The 20,217-nt window shown below is 41.8% G+C and overlaps 1 protein-coding gene across 1 annotated transcript in view; it reads right to left on the reverse strand.

The window, feature by feature from the left end:
- cacna1ba (calcium channel, voltage-dependent, N type, alpha 1B subunit, a) overlaps nucleotides 1-19,727 on the reverse strand; it is a 234,712-nt gene extending 214,985 nt beyond the window's left edge. Inside the window, exons 1-3 of the mRNA XM_034692917.1 lie at nucleotides 18,771-19,727; nucleotides 14,817-14,922; nucleotides 10,206-10,345 (exon numbers count right to left, since the gene is read on the reverse strand). Of these exons, the coding sequence (XP_034548808.1) occupies nucleotides 10,206-10,345; nucleotides 14,817-14,922; nucleotides 18,771-19,030 (506 nt within the window). The 5' untranslated portion in view covers nucleotides 19,031-19,727. The remainder of the gene's footprint in view (nucleotides 1-10,205; nucleotides 10,346-14,816; nucleotides 14,923-18,770) is intronic.
- Between the last annotated feature and the right edge of the window lie 490 nt (nucleotides 19,728-20,217).

Raw genomic sequence — 20,217 nt, forward strand, 5'->3', positions numbered from 1 at the left:
AGAGTGTCAGAGGAGTGAAACCAGCAGGAACACAGTCTCTGCTCTTTATAAGTTAGACTTATTGACTGCAGTGCTTTCAAAAACGTAACATTATGAACTTCATTGAATTCAACAACAGCAGCTTTATCGCTGATCACCAGCAGACTCCGACATGCTGGCTTCAGCTTCTGTTTCAGAGGCTCTGCTATTTGACACTGAGTGAGGGCTCCAAGGCTTCTCACACTCACTCACACACACACGCAGACACACAGCTCTACGTGTGTGAACGTGTCAATGATCGCATAAGCTATAGCTATACATAAGAAGCTGTCTTTCAGTGGATGCAGCCAAGACTTTTATGCATACTATGATCCGTTCCCATATGTCATATTGTATCACATGCTGGGGTCAGGCTGGGGAGACGGTCATTAAACCACTTCACTCTCTGTATAAACAAACCTTAAAAATACTGGACAAAAAAATCAATGCAATATCACCACTGCAGGAAACTGGAGAAACATCATCTTTTGAGCTTTGAGAATTTTAAATTGTTTTCAAATGTGTGTCTTGTGTATAAGATTTTAATTGGTTTGGCCCCGCCTCCACTGCGTAAGTTTAACTTCCGCTCAGAGGACTCCATTAAATCAACAAGAATATCTTTGTTTAGAAATTGCAATGTACCTTTTCGCCGTACTGCCTTTGGGCAGTCAACTTTTTCTGTGAACGCCACAACTCAGTGGAACACCTTACCAGAGGATATTAAGAACAGTGAATCTCTCAGCAGCTTCAAAACCAAACTGAAAGGTCTGCTAAAGGACACTCAACACTGCAACCACTGATTCAATACTTTTAACATGATATACAGTATTGTTTGTGTGTGTGTGTGTGTGTGTGTGTGTGTGTGTGTGTGTGTGTGTGTGTGTGTGTGTGTGCGTGTGTGCGTGCGCATGCATCTGTGCGACTGTTTTTAACAATGTGATGCTTTAATTGTGACCTGCCAAGGGACTGCAGATGTAAATTAGCTTTAAGCTAACTCTGGTACAATGCATCAAATAGTGATATTTATATTAAATATTGTACATGGTCCCTTTACAAATAAATCAAATAAATCAAATAAACTTGCCTACAACTTATGGCAGGCTAATGCCTGCCATAAGTCCGTGGAGCTTAAGGCTCGTCCAAACAGTGGTGAGTAGGCCGAGTACTTCATATTGATTTTTTGTTTGTATGTAAAGATGTGGGCCGCTGTGCCAATTTTACTAAACTTTATATCTGTTGATACAGTGACCTACTGTGCTCTCATTATATGAAAAAGTTAAAGTGGGTGTCAGAATGATGCGGTCGCTATCCGTGGTGCTGAACTGCTTTGAATTTGTGTTGTTTTATTATTATTATTATTTTGTTCTCTTGGTTTGATTGACTAAAACATGTAGTAATGCTTGTTAGCCCAGCTTTTGCGGGCATGTTGTAAAGCGATGTTATGATGAGCTTTACAGTGACCGCAGCCATGTGTGCGTAACGCTGTGCCAGTTTGCACCTGCCTTTCAAACGTGCTAAATATAGACGCAAAAAGACCGCCCGCTATCTGCTTCAGGTTTGATAAATCACATTGCGTGGGCTAAATGATTACATTTGCATCTCCTGTAGTACTTTTACATGAGCTATGATTAAAGCATCACTTGTATGCAGACTAGCTTCTTGCCACCCCTGCAGAAAATGTGTTCCAGTTGAGCCACCCCAATCAAAATGTCTGGACACAGCCATGAAGACAGAATAATCACAGTCTCTCTCTCTCTCTCTCTCTCTCTCTCTCTCTCTCTCTCTCTCTCTCTCTCTCTCTCTCTCTCTCTCTCTCTCTCTCTCTCTCTCTCTCTGTCTCTCTCTCTCTCCATCTCTCCCTCTCTCCCTCCCTCTCTCTCCCTCTCTCTCTGATGGCAGCAGACTTTAGCTTGGATGTCAAAGCTCTGTGCAGTTTTGGACGACTGTCTCTTCCCTTCACTCTTGAATGATATTTGGCTGTTGAGGATGTCATGTTGTGTCATTCTGCTCCTGAGATATAAAGCAGTCTAAAGTCTACACCATGTGAACATCTGCTGTGAAAATAAATGTAAAAAAATATTGTTTCATTACAGCGGGGCAGAGGCCTGTCCCGGAGAAGACATTACAGCAGAGGAGAAAATCCCTCTCTCTGTGGAAACTCTCTCTCTCTCTCTCTCTCTCTCTCTCTCTCTCTCTCTCTCTCTCTCCTCCTGTTACTATGCCGTGACTGTAACTCTCTCTCCTCCTCTTGTGTGTATAAATAACAGATGAATCCCCGGCAGAGTTCACCACGCTTTCTTGGGATTCACGAAAAGGCATTCTGGGAAAGCCATGGAAATACTGACTGAAGAAGTAGGAAGTCAGAGTCAGAAATACATTCAGAACAGGAAGAAGGAGGACAGTTGAAATAATTGTACATCTTGTATTAATACTGAAAATTCATGATGTACAGAAACCTAAAACTGGACTGAGATAAGACAGAAATAAAGGGTCATGTGACGGGAGGAAGATGTCGCCAGAGAGCTTATTTCACTGTTACATAAAAAAGGCTGGTAAATATACAGAGTGTCAGATAACAGCACTGCTCATTCAAGGTCCAAGATTTAAATTGGTGCTTTTTAAAGAGAAACATTAATTACAAATGTTGCATGTAAGTACTAATAGTAAGCAAAGCCTCAAATTGTGGGGTTAACGTGTGTTGGAGTAATCCCAGGCTGCTCTGAATGGCTCATTCAAGAAGTCACATGTGACTTAAGCGATATCAACGAGATTTGCTCAAATCGTGACATCATTAGTTGGTGAATCTCCTCAAAAGTGCAATTTTTTTACTTTAAAGAGAGAAACACATTTTTTTTGCATGGTAACAGTGAAGGCTGCTACTTGAAAGCTGAGCCCTGGAATGCTGGGGCGGGGTGTCTTAAAGAGACAGTAGCCGGAATGAAGCATTTCAGACAGAGGATGAAATGAAGGGATTCAAAGATGGCAGCCTGAGATAAGGAAAGAGTGTTTGAGCTGTACGTCATGTGAAGCTGCTACAGAGGAATCAGAGGGACTATATGGAGCCTGAAATTAGCAGAACAGCCCCTCTTTAAAGATGACATATTATGTTCTTTTTCATCAAAATATATTAGTCTAGAGGTCCCCAAAACATGTCTTTAAAGTTTATGCTCATAAAAACACTTTGAAATCAGATTTTGGTCTGCCTGTAAACCCCTCTTTTTCAGCCCTGCTCAGAACAGGCTGTTTTCTGTGTCTGTGCCTTTAAATGAGAATGAGCTCTCTGACCACGCCCCCTCAGGAAGTGGATGTGGCCCCGGCTGTCCAGCAAGTTGATCTAATGTTTACATGTTGGCTGCTCACAGACCGCGTTACAACCCTCTTAATCTGATCCAGAATCTGATCCTGATGGAGAGGCGCCTGCAGCAGGACCTTTCTGAAGGATAGTCACAGATTTAGTGTTTCTTGTTGTTTTATTTGTCAGCATGTCAACGTGTGTCTTGGTAAACAGCTACGAACATGTAGCTATGTGGCTATGCTAACTAGCGCTAGCACTTATCCATGATAAATAAAAATCATCCACTTGATCTTCAAATCTGCAGACGTGGGGAGTAAAACCGACCTTTGTGTTTATTAAGACGGCCTACAACTAGCATGCCTCCCTCCTAAGCTCCTTGCTAGCACACATGTGTGCAGGTAATGAAAAACGGAGGAGGGGTTGAGTTGTATTTTATACAGTCTGTGGGCTGAACAAGCTCTGAGCTCTGACTTCAGTTACAGACCGGATGTCGTTGTGACGTATGAAAAACACTGAAAACTGAAACGGGTGGTTTCAGCACACATTTACAGAAAGGTGGAGAAATCAGAACAGGGGCAGAAGGGATTCTTTTCATTTTCAGGGGGTTTGTAGACATGCCAGGGAAACATATTTCAGGTAGAGAACCATTAAAACGTAAATTTTGCATGATATGTCACCTTTAATGGCTACATGGTAACAAACTGACTTCTTTACTTCCAGGATCCTTGGGTGTTAATTAACGGATTTTAAATTGTAGGATCCTTAAAATGACTCTAAGACATGTTGATATTTATATTTAATTTCTGTCTTTCCTCTTCGATGAAGGGTTTTCTCTCTTCAGCGTTATGCTAGCTGACCTCACAGTTACCTCTAAACTAACTGACTGCATCCAAGTGCACATGAAAGACTTTGTGAATTCTGCAGCTTCCACATAAACACTATGGTCATTGTTTTTCCTCCAACACAAACCATCCTTGACTACACTGGAAGCACATCACGCCCTATTTGATAATAAACACTCTCACACAGCCAGGTGAAAACTCATACAGTGTGGTCCTTTATGCTGCTGCAGTAAAATAACAACACATGGAGGAGTCATGTAAGAGAGGTTAGTTAGACTCTCATGGTACTTTAGAGTGATAGTTTTTGACGATCAACCTCATTTCCCCTGTAACATTGAGATAATGTGAATCCTCTAACATGTTGCGGAGCTGATTGATGGCTCTGAGTCTCCTCCAAATGAGCTGAAGGCACAGATCATCTGAGTCATCACTGATGCCTAATTGCTGCGGGTTTCTACACAGCACATCCTGCAGGAAATGGACATCATCATGAGACAGGATTTGTTGGCATGTGTGTGTGTGTGCTTGTGTGTTCATGCATGTGTAAGTGTGTCAGGCTCTGTGTGTGTGTGTTGGATATGAGCAAACTGATATGTACAACATTGTCCACCCCGACAGTGCAGTGTGATAAGATGTCCAGACCTCAGCTGTAATGGCCTCCGTCCACCACCATGTCCTTCAATTACAGTTATCATGTCAGCCTGCTCCACCCCAATTCAATCAGACCAGCCCGGGCTGCTTCTGTCCACACACACCCACACATACACGCACACACACAAACACACTGAAAGAGGACACACTGTGGCTTCATACAAGCCCTGACAACCCGTCAATAACCCTCACCTCCACACTCAGCAGGCTCAGGTGTTGATTACATGCTGCACACACACACACACACACACCAACATACATGCAACTTATCTGGCTTATGCATACGTACAGAAACACAGAAGAAGAAGAAATGTTTCTGGCTCCTGTAGTTGCTTCTGTTAGCATTACTCCTTTGACTAAAATGAATCACACAAACATGGAAGGATTCAACAGAGACATTGTTTTTCAGAAATGTAACACATTTTCTCTAATCTATTATTATTATGATTATTAGTGAAAACCAGGCGGCAACCTACGGTCTTGAAATAGCCACTACTCCTCCTTTCATCTCCTCATCTCTATTCTTCATGTAATCATGTCTGTATGATAAACAGCAACATGTATCAGATGTAGATTAACATAACACGCTCTGAATCTCTGTGGAAAAGTAAACAGAGATCGTAGCGGGGCCGGAAGGAGGCGACCGACTATCAGAGAGACCACACTGCCCTCTAGTGTTTAGGAGGAGAATTGCTGCGCGACACGGACACATCGACGCACAGGTATGTGGTGCTCATGTCTGTGTCAGCCCCTGCTGTGTAGTAGGGATGCACCGATCCTACTTTTTAGGTCTTGATACCGATATCGATACCTGGGCTTTGGTATCTGCCGATTATGATACTAGCCGATCCGATCCTGGTATTGATTTAACAATTTCTATTCCTTAAAGCTGGGGTTGGTAGTCTTGGAAAACTTGCATGAATTTGAATGTAGCATTTCTTCAGGACTCCGTCTAACCCCTCCCCCCCTTCCTCAAAAACGACGCCCCCGCTCACATGCATGAGCGTCGCTGATTCTCGATCATATGATGGTGACTGATTCAAAACCGGTCCTCACCTCAAAACATTATCATACACAAACAAACATGGCTGCTGTTAGTACTCACAACTGTCATTCTAGCATTATCCAGTTGTACTGGTGACACGATATCAGGAGAAAAGTTATAACACATATATAATACTGTAACAACTCTACTGTTTGTTAAACCTGTTGTACCAGTGTAGATGTTCTTAATTCCTACAGTGTTGACAGTCAGTGAAGGCATCAGGAGAGGTGTAGAGTGTGTGAGCAGGAGAGAGGAGAGACAAGAGGAGAAGTTCTTCATTCATTCAAACATTGATTGTTGCTTTGTTGGTTGACGTGATCACGGCCGACAGTGACCGGTTATTAAAGATCAACGTGTTCACCAATCGGCTCGTCATCCCTACAGCGTCTGGAAGGACGCTACAGTACATCTACATTTTCTGTAGGATTTACTGAATGTCATTAATTTTTTTGCTTGTCAGAGTCCCCGTGGGGAGAGCTTTTTAGACTCTGATCCGGACTACAGTCCTGAGCAAAGCACCTCATCGGGTCAGAGGGAACAGGCCCGAGGTCGAGCGAGAGGGGCAGTAAGTAGAGTCAGGGGAAGCAGAGGCAGGAGACGGGGACGAGGAGTGAGCGCCGGGGAAATGTACGCGCAGGAGTATGTACGCGGGCAGAATGTACGCGGGCAGAATGGCAGGACATGATTTGATTGGTTTAAAAAGTTGGGGGCCCAAAAACGGTGATTGGTTGGTGTTTTCCCAGGTTTACTCATAAGAACACATTATGTATTGATTACCATCAGGACATAAAGATCATTTTAACCAGTATAACAAAAAGTGTATCTAGATCTGATTACCAACCCCAGCTTTAATGTGAGGATGGAATCATGTTTTGGCAACTTCAGGGTTTCCTGACTTGATGGTGAACTGTACCTGGGTTCCAAGTGCCAAACCAAAGGCTGGAATCCTTTCATTTCAAGGACCCGGAACAATTCAATCCAATAACCTCTTCGTTTTTTCACACTTTGAATCCATTAATAGAAGGTTTCTTGCTTCTTTCCAGTCGGCTACAGCTCACGTAAACTTCTTCCTTTGGGCTCCCATTAATGTTTTCAGCGCGACTAACATGCGTGGAAACATTAGCGCTGCACATGTTGCGAGTTTCCGGCGGAGTTGTTAGCAAAAGAAGCGTGACATGCACCTAAACTGCAGAGTCTCTGTTGTTATCCTCCATCATGCTCCACTGGGCTAAAATGCACAGACCGGCCGTCTCTGATGACGTAGGAGACGCACATGGCTGTTGTAAGCACAGAAAATCATAGAACTGAGATGAATAGATCTGCCATATGGATTGGCACTATATATCGGCCCCTTGTCACGGATATCCGATCTAGCTTTTTGAGTGCGATGTAGCGGATATCCAATACCAGGATCGGATTGGTGCATCCCTACTGCATAGGGGCAATGCAGAAGTATAAATAAGCCATAAGTGTTATAAACTGCAGTTAATCGAGCGTCCACTTGAGGCTGGCTGCAGAAACCACATACACACCCATTCAAAAAAGCCTGACCTTTACAGCAGAAATAAACATGTTTACAGCCTGGTTCAAAAAACAGTTTGGGTCTGAAAAGCTCATTTCTCTCTCGGCACACACTGTACAGGGGGGGAATTATTTTATAACTTTTATTTTTGAAGATATTAAACGTACGAGATTGACAGGTGGACACCCTGTAGCTGTAAGCAAGGAGTCTAAAGCCCCGCCTCTTTACCTCACACTAGCTCGACAGACGTTAGGTTGAGTTCAGCATTTCCAATATGGCACCCGTCTGTGATCGGCTTCAAAACGGTGCTTCAGAAACAGATGGGTGACATCACGGAGACTACAAAACAGATATGTATCATGGACATGTTTCTAAGTCAAGAGCAGACAAGTGTGTTGAAGCAGTAATTGGAGAGAATACAGGTGTGGAGGAAACAACCTCATCACAGACATGTTTGAAGTGTTTGTGCTGCATTGAGATGAACTCATTCATTCAGTGTCACACACACACAGTATACTCACTGTGTTGTACTCTTATTCCGTCTTATTGGTCCCAGCTGAGACCTTTCTGTTAGAGTTGTTTCATGATAAAAGTTTGGTTGTTATCTGTTATAAAAACAGCCAGGAGAAAGTCAAACTGCATACCAAACAGCAGCCTGGTCTCAGGAGAACAAAATGATTACTGTAATAAAAATGTAAGTTTTGGAGGACTTTAAAAAGTTGTACATCTGCAAGTTTAATTTTTTCTATGCTGGAGAGATTAAAAAAAAATCTGTTGCTGCCTGAAGCTAAAAAAGCGACTTGAGCATCTGAAATCCTAAAGCCTCATTCTAACAGACATGGCACTCATGTTTGGTGGGGAGGGGATGAAACATTTATAAAGAAAACTGAACTCCTGTGGGTTTGTATGCACGCACAAATGCAGACAGATGTCTGCGTCATTCCAGAGAAACCAGACTCATCCTGCTGCATGACATTCATTACATTTTCCACTGACTGCTCTCTATTATATTCAGCAAACAGAAACAAAGGCTCAGAGACTCCCAGTGACTTGCAGCGGGAGGGGCGGGGGCGTTGATGAGGGGTTTGGGAATTGGTGGAGGATCTGTTTATTGCAGTGTGGTTCCTGACACCAGCCCCAACAGAGAGGCCAAATAAATCTCTGTATCATTATGTAAGAGAGGCCGGGCGGCCCCCGGTGGAACCAGCAGGTGTCCGGGGACTCTCTGCAGCATAACAGCATCCTCCATCACCACACCAGCCCTCCCCCAACAACCCCCATCACAACACTCGCCCTGCTCTCCATCTCTCCATCCCCCAGCACCAAGAGCCTTACTCCTGCACTCGCTTTCTCCTCCACTGCCAAGGGATGCTCTGTGTTTACTCCACAGACGATCTCAGACCATAGCATGAAAGAGGAGCTTACAACCGGTTAAGCAAGCCTGCTGGGAATTTTTACAGCACAGACTAAATGTCAATATTGTGTCGGACATGTGCAATACAAACAGAACTGCCAAACCAAGTCCTGCTCAGTCAGATCTACAGGTCAACGCCCAAAATGGAAAACTCTAGGGCCATGACAGCTGTCCACAGTTTGTATTTACTCAGTTCAGACATGTTTTCATGTTTTCTGGTTCAAGTTATTCAGAAATAAGTCTGTCATTAAGTTTTATTCCCTGAGAAGATTGGAAAAAGGTGTGAGGAAGTCAAATGTTTGCTTTGGAACAGGAATAAATGAAAAACTCAGAGTGCTCAGGACGAGCTTGTGTGGGTTTTAGTTTGTTTCAACAGCCAGCAGGGGGCGACTCCACTGGTTGATTTCCCTCGTTTAACACGTTCTTATAAGTTCTCACTCTCAAGTTTTAAGTCTTCTTCAACACATTGTGAGGTTTATTTTGGACATGATGGAGATGTTAAACGTCTAACTTAATGTAGGGAATGTTTAAGGGCCTGTCCAGCTCCACACCTCGTCCAAATTACTTACCTTATCTATTTATCAGATAGAAGTGTACATAGTGTGTATACATCTGTAATAGTTGCCAAAATGTATTCTATTTTATTTTATTTTATTTTATCTTATTCTATTTTATTTTGTTTTATTTTATTTTACTTTATTTTATTCTATTTTATTTTGTTTTATTCTATTTTAATTTATTTTATTCTATTCTATTTTATTTTTATTTATTTTATTTATTCTATTGTATTTTATTTTATTACATTCTGTTTTACCTTTATCATTGCTATTATTATTGTTCTTATATTTTTTAACTATACTAGTACATTGTTGTATTCCACTGTCCCGTGTTGTAAGCTGCTGTAACAAAAGAATTTCCCCCAATGGGGGACCAATGAAGTATATCTTATCTTATCTTAAATATGGTCACTTCTGGCTCCTCAGAAGCCAAAATGTAAACCCACAAAATGTCAAACTTGAAACCAGAGGGTGATATCAGCGTGAAAGCAGAAACAAGCTCTAACCCACACTACCAGATACTGAAAATCATCTCAATTAAAAAAAGCTTCAATCTGATATGTTTGTATGTGTTCTGAATGCATGATAAGGTAACACAAACTTTAAACCTCTCTATGTAAACTCTTCCTTTTTCACTGTTTTCTGCACAACGACTTTAGACAACACCACTTTATCAAGACAGGAAGAAAACACCCTGCCATCTGGAATGGCTTGGTTTTCCTGATCATTAGAAACACGGCCCACACACACACATACACACACGCACGCACAGCAGAGCTCTCCCCTCCCATCATTAATCGCTGCTGCCCATCAGCTCTGTCAGTTAGCAGCTGTAGAAGCCATTAGGCCGGTGCTACTCACCCTGTTAGGACCACCACAAAGTCCATTACATTCCAGCCATTACGCAGGTAGGAGCCTTTGTGAAAGGCAAAGCCCAGAGCGATGATCTTGATGCCAGCCTCAAAACAAAATATTCCAATAAAGTAGGGCTCTGTGTCATCCTGTAGTGAAGAAAGCAGAAAGAGAAGACAGGGGATTACCGACGAGTCAATAAAAACAGATATGGCTCGTCAACGTCAAACCTCAATAACTCATGATTTTTAAAGGCAGCTTCAGGGGCTTCAGTTTCCTGTGATCACTTCCAACGATGGAGAATCATCAGAGTAAACCACTACTGAGGACACTGAGGGAGTCAGGAGCTCGGTTTGGAAACAGAACTGTGATCAAAGCTTTAATTTCACACTGAACACACTTCAGATTAATATTAACAAACATATTAAATATATTTAAGGCCTTTTCTGCTGGAGGACACGGATGAAATGACCCAAATAAGAATTACAGTCTTGAAAAATGTGTCTTTTTTCTTTTAAAAATATTTTGGGCTCTAAATGATCTGTAGAGTTTGGGAATTCCATGATCCAAATATATCCACTAAAAGTTTTACTACTGGCAGGATAAAGGTTGTTATCCTGTGAGTTAATAATAAAGATAAGATCCCTGAAGATAAGACCTTCCTGATAAAACAAAAGATAAATGTTTTTAACAAGAAGCAGCTGCTGAGACTTTAATTGATACTTTAAAGTTGTTAATGATTGGGGCGCTGGTGGCCTAGCGGTCTAAGCGCCCCACATGCAGAGGCCACAGTCCTCGTCGCAGGGGTGGCTGGTTCGATTCCCGGCCAGTCGACCATTTCCTGCATGTCTTCCCCCACTCTCTACTCCCCACATTTCCTGTCTCTCTTCAGCTGTCCTACAGCTGCTTTCAGTTCCTAGAGTCAGAACGAAACATGGTGAAGCAGCGTTCAGTCATTATGCACCATATATCTGGAACACACTCCCTGAAAGCTGCAGGTCTGCTTCAACTCTCATCTCTTTTAAATCAAAGAGTAAGACTTTTTTATTTAACACTGCCTTCCTATCTTAGATTATTTTAACCCACTTTAAATTAAAATTTTAATGTAATTTTTAATATATTTCTAATTTTCCTTTTCTTTTCTGTTTTATCATATTTTTCATTTTAATTGTGTTCTTTTATGCCTGTCTGAATGTCTCCAATGCTTTTAATGTGTTAATGTAAAGCACATTGAGTTGCCCTCGTGTATGAAATGCGCTATACAAATAAAGCTGCCTTGCCTTGCCTTGCCTTACAAGATAAAGGCAAAAAGGCCCAAAAAATATAACTTTAAAGATGTTAATGAATGTTCATGTCCCTCAACGCCCTGTTGTTTGCATACTTGGAAATATGATGGACAACATACAGCCTAGAGCAACCCAACACATTGTTGTTCTAGCTTTTTATGTTTGTAATAAGGACAGTACTTATGAACTGGAAAATTCGAAAACAGGACTGCTTCAATATACATAACTGGCTTGCAGACTTTTTGGACCTGCTATCCATGAAGAGTGCAGCATCAACAACTCCTATGAACTATAATCAGGGAAAAGATTAAATTACATATGCATCTAAGGTAATTGTAATAATGAAAAATTGTATTTTTTTATTCTTGAGCCTTGAACATTAGCTAGCTACCTAACGTGCAGCAACAAAGGGACATTTTCTGAACAAAAAATTATAAGTTGGCACAACTTTCACTTCTTAGTATGTAGAACTCAAAACCTTAAGTTACACTACATATGAATCATAAGTTATCTCAACAAAACTAATCAATTGGCTCAAATGTAAGATTTCTAGTTAGCCTAGTTATAATTAAAAAAACTAGTGCAGACAGTTGCCTTGAAATTGGAGTTTTCACAGCTTTTTGGTTTTAACAGTGTAGAGATTCTATCTATAATGTAAGACTTTAACAAAGTCATTCTGTCGCTGTGAAAATGCTTTAGAGGAAGTACTTGTCCATGCATCTTGTGCCTGCTGCTCAAGCTGGAGCAAAAAAACTGTCACCACGTGTCAAGAACAGGGTGATGTATGGTAAGCAAATGATTCTGCAAAATAGAATTCTGACAGGATTGAATATGAATTAAGTTACATTTATATTAAAGCTCATATGAAGAGTTTTAAAGTGACTATAAAACAGACTAGAATTAACTGTGCCATCTCTTCTTGACGTACAAAAGCTAACCAGACCATAAGCTAAAGATGGACACTTACTATATTTTAACATTACTGTCACCCTTTTGCAAGGAACCTCTGTGTTATTTTGGACAGTGACTTTAAGTTTGACAAGCAGATAAGCTCTATTGTTAAACAGGCTTCTTTCAGCTAAGACTTTTAACAAAAGTGAAGGCTTATCTTCCCAGAAATGATTTCAGGAGAGTTATTCACACCTTTGTTACTTCAGGCTTAGATTACTGTAACTCTTTGTTTGTTGGTCTCGACCAGTCAGCATTGCGCCGTCTACAGGTCACCAAAAATGCAGCCGCCCGCCTGCTGACTGGAAAGAAACAGCATGATCACATCAGTCCAGTCCTTGCATCTTTGCAGTGGTTGCCTGTTAACTTTAGGATCCAGTTCAAGGTTTTATTCAGTGTTTTAAAGTGTTTAAATGGTCTGGCACCGTCTTATTTATCAGACCTTGTACAGCCTCACAGTACTTCCAGAGCACTTAGGTCATCAAACCAGCTGCTCCTGGCAGTACCTCAGTCCAGACTCTCTACTCGAGGGGACAGAGCCTTCTCAGTGGTGGCCCCAAAGCTGTGGGACAGCCTACCTTTCAAGGTTAGAGCTGCACAGTCTATTGAGCACTTTAAAACACTGCTGAAAACCCATCTTTTCTCCTTGGCGTTCAGTCCCAGCTAAACAAGAATCCTTGGCTTCTTACTTATTTACTCTTTTTAATTCCTAAATTGAGCTCTTACTATTCTTTTATTGTTTTAATTTATTGTTATATTGTGTACGATTATATTGTATTTTAATAACTGTACAGAGCTTTGGTCAACTGAGGTTGTTTTAAATGTGCTTTATAAAGAAAGCTTGACTTGATTTGACATTTTTTGGGCCTGCGACCGCTATTTAAGTTTTAAGACTGATACAGCTGAAAAGTAAAAGAAAGAAGGATAAGATTTTTTTGTCATGACTTAAATATGTACAAGATCAGTGAAGATGTCAGAGGTATCACTTTGTCCACAGGGGGGGGCGCCAAAATCAACACACACATTCTTAAGAGGGCTTTTAAAATTGTGGTTCCCCTTGAAGCATTTCTTATCCTATCCTGGCCAAGCCTGTTTTTTCATCTGTTATCAAAATTGTCGATTTAATGTGAAAAAAAAACCTTTTAAAATGTCGTCATCAAGCAGTCATATTCAAAGTCCTGACATGAACAGATCTTGATGGTTGATTTTGATCATTTCTGGTTCTCAACTTCCTTTTTCCTGCAGTGTTCATCTTTAAAAAAGTGTCTTCAAAGCATGTCAGGTTTTTGAGACATGAACTTACTGGAGTGGTTTAATTCTCATAATGCATCACACTCAAAGCTTTGTGTTGAATCGGAGTATACTTCTGCTCTGGCTGAATCTAAAAACGAGCTGAGTAGCTAAAGCTGCATTTAATGGCTTTGAATCTTTATATCTCTGACACTTTCATCCCGTCCTCTCTGATATGATTAATCATTTTAGACTATTTTAAGCATTTCTATGAGTAAAGACAACATTAAAGATGACTTCTTCTGTTACATTAGAAGGAGGGTTTTAAAGGAAAGTCATCTTTATGTTGAAATAAACAATATCAGGCGATCACATCTCGTTCTGAGGAATGATTTTTCTAAAACAATTATCTGACTCAGAGAAAATAATTGACAGGTGGATCAATAATTGTTATAAAATAATTGTTATTTTCAGCTGCAGCTCCCTGACAAGAGTCAGTAAATGCTCGATTGTCTCCTGAATGGTTATGGGTAGGATAATTGTTACATCGAGACGGAGAGGCTGAGGGATTTTATTATAAATCAGCGACATAGACCTGATGACACATCTGATCACTTGGTATCATCGTGGATTCTGTGGTTTATCTGTCAGTCTGAGTTTCAGCCCATCTCAGGGAGACGGATCAATGAAAGTGGGCAGCTGGGATGCTCAGGCCTCAGGGGGTTGACACTTCTTTCTTATAACAGCCCTGCCCCTGTCGCTGCCGGCTTTTTGATTGGACAGAAGGCCTAACAGCACTCGCTCCTCTAATGGAAAGATTTAACAACAGAGTGGGGCGGGGGGAGGGCACAGCAGGGGTAACCTGAGGTGATGATACAAGAGGGGGATCAAAGCAGCTCTGTAGGGCTCTGCTTAACCTGCAGAGCTTCAGGGTAGGGATGCTACCTGTACCTCAGGAGATATAGATATTTACGCAGTCGTGCTGTTAAGGTAAAGATTGGGTTAAGCAGAAGTTATTCATCATAAATATCAAAATGCTCAGTTTGGTCAGACTGATTCCAAAGGAGAGTCTCACAGTGATGCAGTGTGACTCTGCTGTATGAGATATGAAAAGCTGCACAGTGAGAAAGAGAAAAGCAGTCATGCAGTCACTCACCAGACGCTCTGACATCGGGGTTTTGTCTGAGGCAGGTAGGTGTTGCTCCAAAGCCAGCACGATGCAGTTTGCTATGATGGTGGCCAGGATCATGTACTCAAATGGAGTGAGAGAGGAGTTAAGGAAGACTTCAGGAAAGGTTGTAACACATGTAACATGAGCCACGCTGTTAAATGAATGAACATAAAGCAAAGAAAGGAAAGATGAAGAAGGGGGAAACAAAAACAGGGTCACAGAACACAGAACATCCTCAAACTTTAACAAACACATCAGCCATGTGTGAGAGCAGATTCTCTTTGAGCAGCATGCTTCACATTTGGGAGAGGAAGAGCTTTTTTCTGCAACGTCACAAAAAACAAAAACAAAGACTGTATAGACGTTGGCCCAGAAAGGAACAGACTCACTGAGCCGTCATCTGTTCTTTTCTGGACCAACGTTTTGAAGCCATGAGTTTTTGACAGGTTGTTGAGGTAGTAACTTGATAAGAACTGGTATCTAATCCTGAACAGTTCTTCTAACTCATAGCCATTAAGGGTACAGCTCTCAAAATCAGCTATTTAGATGAACCAACAATGAATTATTGAGTTATCCAAACGATTAATGTTGTTTTAATTATAAAGGGGTCAATTTTATTCAGTTAATATCCATGTCCTAATAACAACTTTTGAGTGTACAGAGGGATGTTGCGTATGACGTCACCAAGTAAGTCTTCACACACTTCAAAAACCACAATGGCTGTGCTTCACGAAGCAAGTAACAAGGAAAGACAACGCCAAACCGCTGTACCAGTACAGGGAGGACCAACAATGATCCAACAAGGGACAGGGGAACCAGAGGAACTAAATACACAGTCATCAAGTCATCACACAGGTGTGGTCTTATTTTATATTTTCAAGTTTCCCCAACTCAAATGTATTAGTTACAGTTCTTATATTTTTAATTCATATACACTAGATGAAACTGAGTCCATGTCATGGTTTGGTTAGTTTAGTTTTTCTCTGTGTTTAATGCCTTGGTTCCTCCCTATGTTTATTCTGTATTAGTTATCCTTTGTCTCTCTTGAGTCTTTAGTGATCCATGTCTCTTGTTGTGTTGTCTTAGTCTAGTCTTGTGTTTCCTATTTCATTTTGTAGTGCTGAATCATTGTGTCTCCAGTTTAGTTTTTCTGCTTTGTGAAGCACAGCCACTGTGTTTTTTCTAGTGTGTGAAGACTTACGTGGTGACGTTGACACTCAAAAGTTGGCATGGATATTAACTCAATAAAATCGATCCACATATAATTAAAACAACATTAATAGTTCTCATAACTCAATAATTAATTGTTGGTTCAACTGAACAGCTGGTTTTGAGTTAGAAGTACTGTTCAGGTTTACAGTGAGGGCATAATGTAAAACTAAACTGGAGACACAAGGATTCAGAACTACAAAATAAAACAGGAAACACAAGAGTAGACTAAGACAACACAACAAGAGACATGGATCACTAAACACTGAAGAGAGACAAAGGATAAGTAATACAGAATAAACACGGGGAGGAACCAAGGCATGAAACACAAGGAACAAACTAAACTAACCATAAGATGGACTCAGTTTCATCTAGTATGTATGAATTAAAAATGTAAAGAAATGTAACTAATAAATTTGAGTTGGGGAAACTTGAAAATTAAAAAAAATTAAAAAACAATTGAGTAAACTGAAATCATGTTTTATAATGTCAGTTTTCTGCTACTTAAAACTCTTATGTAATCACTTACAATAGACATTTTCAGTAATTTCAACTTGTTCAGGTTTACAGTGCGATGCGTCTTCTGCTTTCTGGTCTATTTCTCTCTAAAAGGGGACTTTAATATAAAGAAAGTAAAAACGTACTGTATCAAAAGGAAACTAGAAACTAGAGATTAAGATCAACAGAGAAGAATTTTCTCATGTAGACTTACTGTACCCCTCAGTCCACACTGCATATTGCATGGGACTTGAAACACTTAAAAAAATATATCTTAAAAAGCTCAAAATGTATAAAACGCCTGGCTGAGTGCAGAAGTAACTCTCCCAGAAAAAAACATGGAACCCATGTCGGCTGAAAAATGAGTCTGGTGTGTCAGTGAACTGAAAGAATGAATGAGCATTGCCTCATCCTTGTACTGAACAGCAAAATCTGTTCAACTGAGAAAATTCAGAGACAGTTGAAGCCCTTGAACCCGTCAGACCTCCCAATCACAGGATGCTACATTTCCCAGAGCGTCTTTCATTAGAACATTCTCCCCCATCAGCCCCCGGCCTCCCCAACTCATTAATACTAACTTCTTTCAAGTGCCACAGACCTGATTTATAATGCAGACTTCCTGTTAAATATTTTAAGTCACAAGCCCAGGCTGAGAAAACCCTCATGACATCACAGAGGGTTGTTTTGTGTAAGATTTTGGCAAGATCACGCAAAAAGGCATTACTGAAACCTGTTTTTAGCGGTGACTAGTACTCCTGATGTCAAACAAACTGCTCCTTAATATGCATAAAGCTGCTGAGAAGCTATTTAAATTCTAATGCAATCCTCCATGAATCATAGGAACAACTTCACAAATCTCCTCTCTACCTGTCAGATAAAGAACCAGCATTCTGCCAGTCAGAGCCCATGGGGGCCGTCATAGCTTTGCAACAACATGTCTGCAGCACTGAGGAGGAGAGCTCTATTCCCTGAAATGATGCACAGATTTGTACAGGTTATTAGATACCTTCCCTCCTTGCAGTGCACCACTGTTGTGTCATTAGCACTGAGCACTCCATCATCCCCTCAGGACTGTTCCAGCTATGCCAGGAGGTGCCGACTGCTGGTCTCCAGCTGCTGGGGGCGCGATAGCTCTTCCTGCAGCAGTGCATTATTGCTGTGCATCAGGATAAAGCCAGGCTCTGTAATGCACTGTGACATGACAGTATGATAAATGTCTGCTCAGCACCAGGGTTAACCAACCAGTGACTGAAGTAATGGAGGCAATTACACATATAATTTGAATTAATTGCAACACCAACATTTATGTAGGAGGTGCATTTTCCTTACAAAGTGTCCAAAAAATGCAGCAGTGAGGGACTATTCTGTTGGTGAGGCAAAAGGCAACAGGTGGCATCATCCCCGCTCTCATGATCATTCACAGCAAATCCATTAAATATGCACCAGCAGCTCATTTCAAGCCTGCGTCCTGCCTGCTTCGTTTCATTGCTCCGGCTTGTTTGTTTGCTGTCACACCCATGCAGTTTGCCAGTGTGCCTGGATGCTGAAGCCAGCCTGCTGTTTGCAGGGAGTTCAGCACCATGGACAGCACCCTCTGCAGACAACAGGCTACTGCAATGAGAAGTCAGCCAGACCATTGTTCACCAAGTCGAGCCTGCACAATAGAAACGGAACCATGGCACCTCACATGCTCTACAGTCTATTTAAACCTGATTCATAAATTCAGGAGTGCAGTGGATGCAGGACGTTATGACCCAGAGGCTTACCACAGAAATATCTACAGCAAAAAAAACAAGAATCTGCTGTGATTGAAGACGCATCTGTTAACTTAAATTAACGCACAGCAACACGTCCTGAACTTCATTAATAAAATCTCTCTTTCAGGAGAACTTGCCTGCCAACAGTGAAATCTGTGCAGAAACCCATTTTCATTCTGCAGAAAACCCCCTGTCGCTTCCGCCCTTACCTCCGTGCTGAAGGCTGTGCAAACAACAGGAGAACCAACTGTGGAACTTCTACATTTAGTTGATATAAACTCTGGTTTTTACCTTTATATGTGTGCCGAAATACTGCTCCAGTGTTTTAGACTTACTGGAGAAGGCACACAGTCTAAAAAGATTCATGCATACCCTGCGTGCATGCATGGGGAATGGAATGGAGTTATTTTTCATGGGAGTTCTGCATGCATGAGGATGTGCAGGATGGAGAGACATGCACGCTGTGTAAGGATATGGCCATTCGGTGATCTTTTTGGCATATTTCCGTATGATGTTATCCTCACTGAAGATGAACAGAGAGCGGTTGACGGTGAGGCAGCTCTGTTTGACTGGGATGGGGTTGTAAATAGCCATGGTCCGGGCTCTCTGGGCCAGCGTCTGCTTGTACATCCCCTGGACCCCCGGAGGCCCCGGCGGCCGGATGGCCCCTCTGGCCGGGCCCGCGGGACAGCTGCCTCCATAGCGGCTGGACAGTTCGTCTTCAAAGCGAGCCATTCCGGGAGAGTACAGATCTTTCTGGAGGAGAAACCAAAACTGACACCAGAAAACAAATGAAGAAGAAGAAGAAGCATCACAACACACACTGTCGTCCCGTCCCCCGAGTCCTTTAGGTGCGTGTACGGTCCGCCAACAGGAGAGTCAAACATTCACACGGGTCCAGACACGGACAGGGAGGTGGTTTTCATTAGTCTGTCAGCTCTTCGGCTCTGCTGGTCCCCATGCTGTCACATGTGAAAATTGTTGCTAAAAGTTTAAGTGATCAGACTCCATGATGCATCATTTTTCCCCTCCGGTTCAGTGCCCCATCAGTCCCCCTTCAGAAGGAAGATCCTGGTTACTGCTTGAAGTCCAAGCTCCGTGAAGCGCCTTCTTAGAAATAACAATTTAACTCAGCTGTTACAAAATCAGGAGGGAGTCAACATATATTCTCCCCCTCAGACCGTCCACAAAGATTATTTCTGTCCCCCCATGAAGACTCTCTTCGGTGAGTGGTCCCCCGGTCCGGTTCAGAGACCAGACCCCGTTTTCTTTCTGTTGTTAAAGAAGAAAAACAATCACAGCAGCAGCGGCAGCAGCTGCAGCTCAGTCCGGTAACGAGCCGCTGAATGTAGACTCTACTTTCTCCACCGCTCCTTATTCAGAGAGGAGAACCACGTGACCGAGGAGACGCCAGTCAGTGGCTCCACCTGGACCGGCCCTGTTTCCATAGCAACAGGGAGGAGGAGGAGGAGGAGGAGAGAGAGAGAGTGAGAGGAAGCCGGCCACAATGAGGAACTAAAGTACACGGAGTGATACAGAGACTTCTAGAAACAGTCAACAAATATGAGCATCACAAGTACTATGTTCTTTATATGTGGATTTACAAAATAAAACTACTTCCGGTCAAAGAACAACAAACAAAGATGTAGTGTAAGATTACTCAAAGGATGAGATGGAATTGAAATACAAGGAGGTGTTTGTTGTAGTGTAAAAAAATACAATTAAGGCATTAATCTTTAAAAAATGTAATATTAAATACAATAATGTTCTTTCATTTTTCAAGCGCATTTAACACCATCCAGGCCATCATGCTCAGAGACATGCTCAAAGAGATAGGAGCGGACCCCTCCTTTGTCTCCTGGATCACAGATCATCTCACAGAAAGGCCACAGTTTGTCAGGTCGGGGATCTGTGTCTCTGGG

This window comes from Notolabrus celidotus, chromosome 9 (genome assembly GCF_009762535.1).
Source record: "Notolabrus celidotus isolate fNotCel1 chromosome 9, fNotCel1.pri, whole genome shotgun sequence".
Taxonomy (NCBI): domain Eukaryota; kingdom Metazoa; phylum Chordata; class Actinopteri; order Labriformes; family Labridae; genus Notolabrus; species Notolabrus celidotus.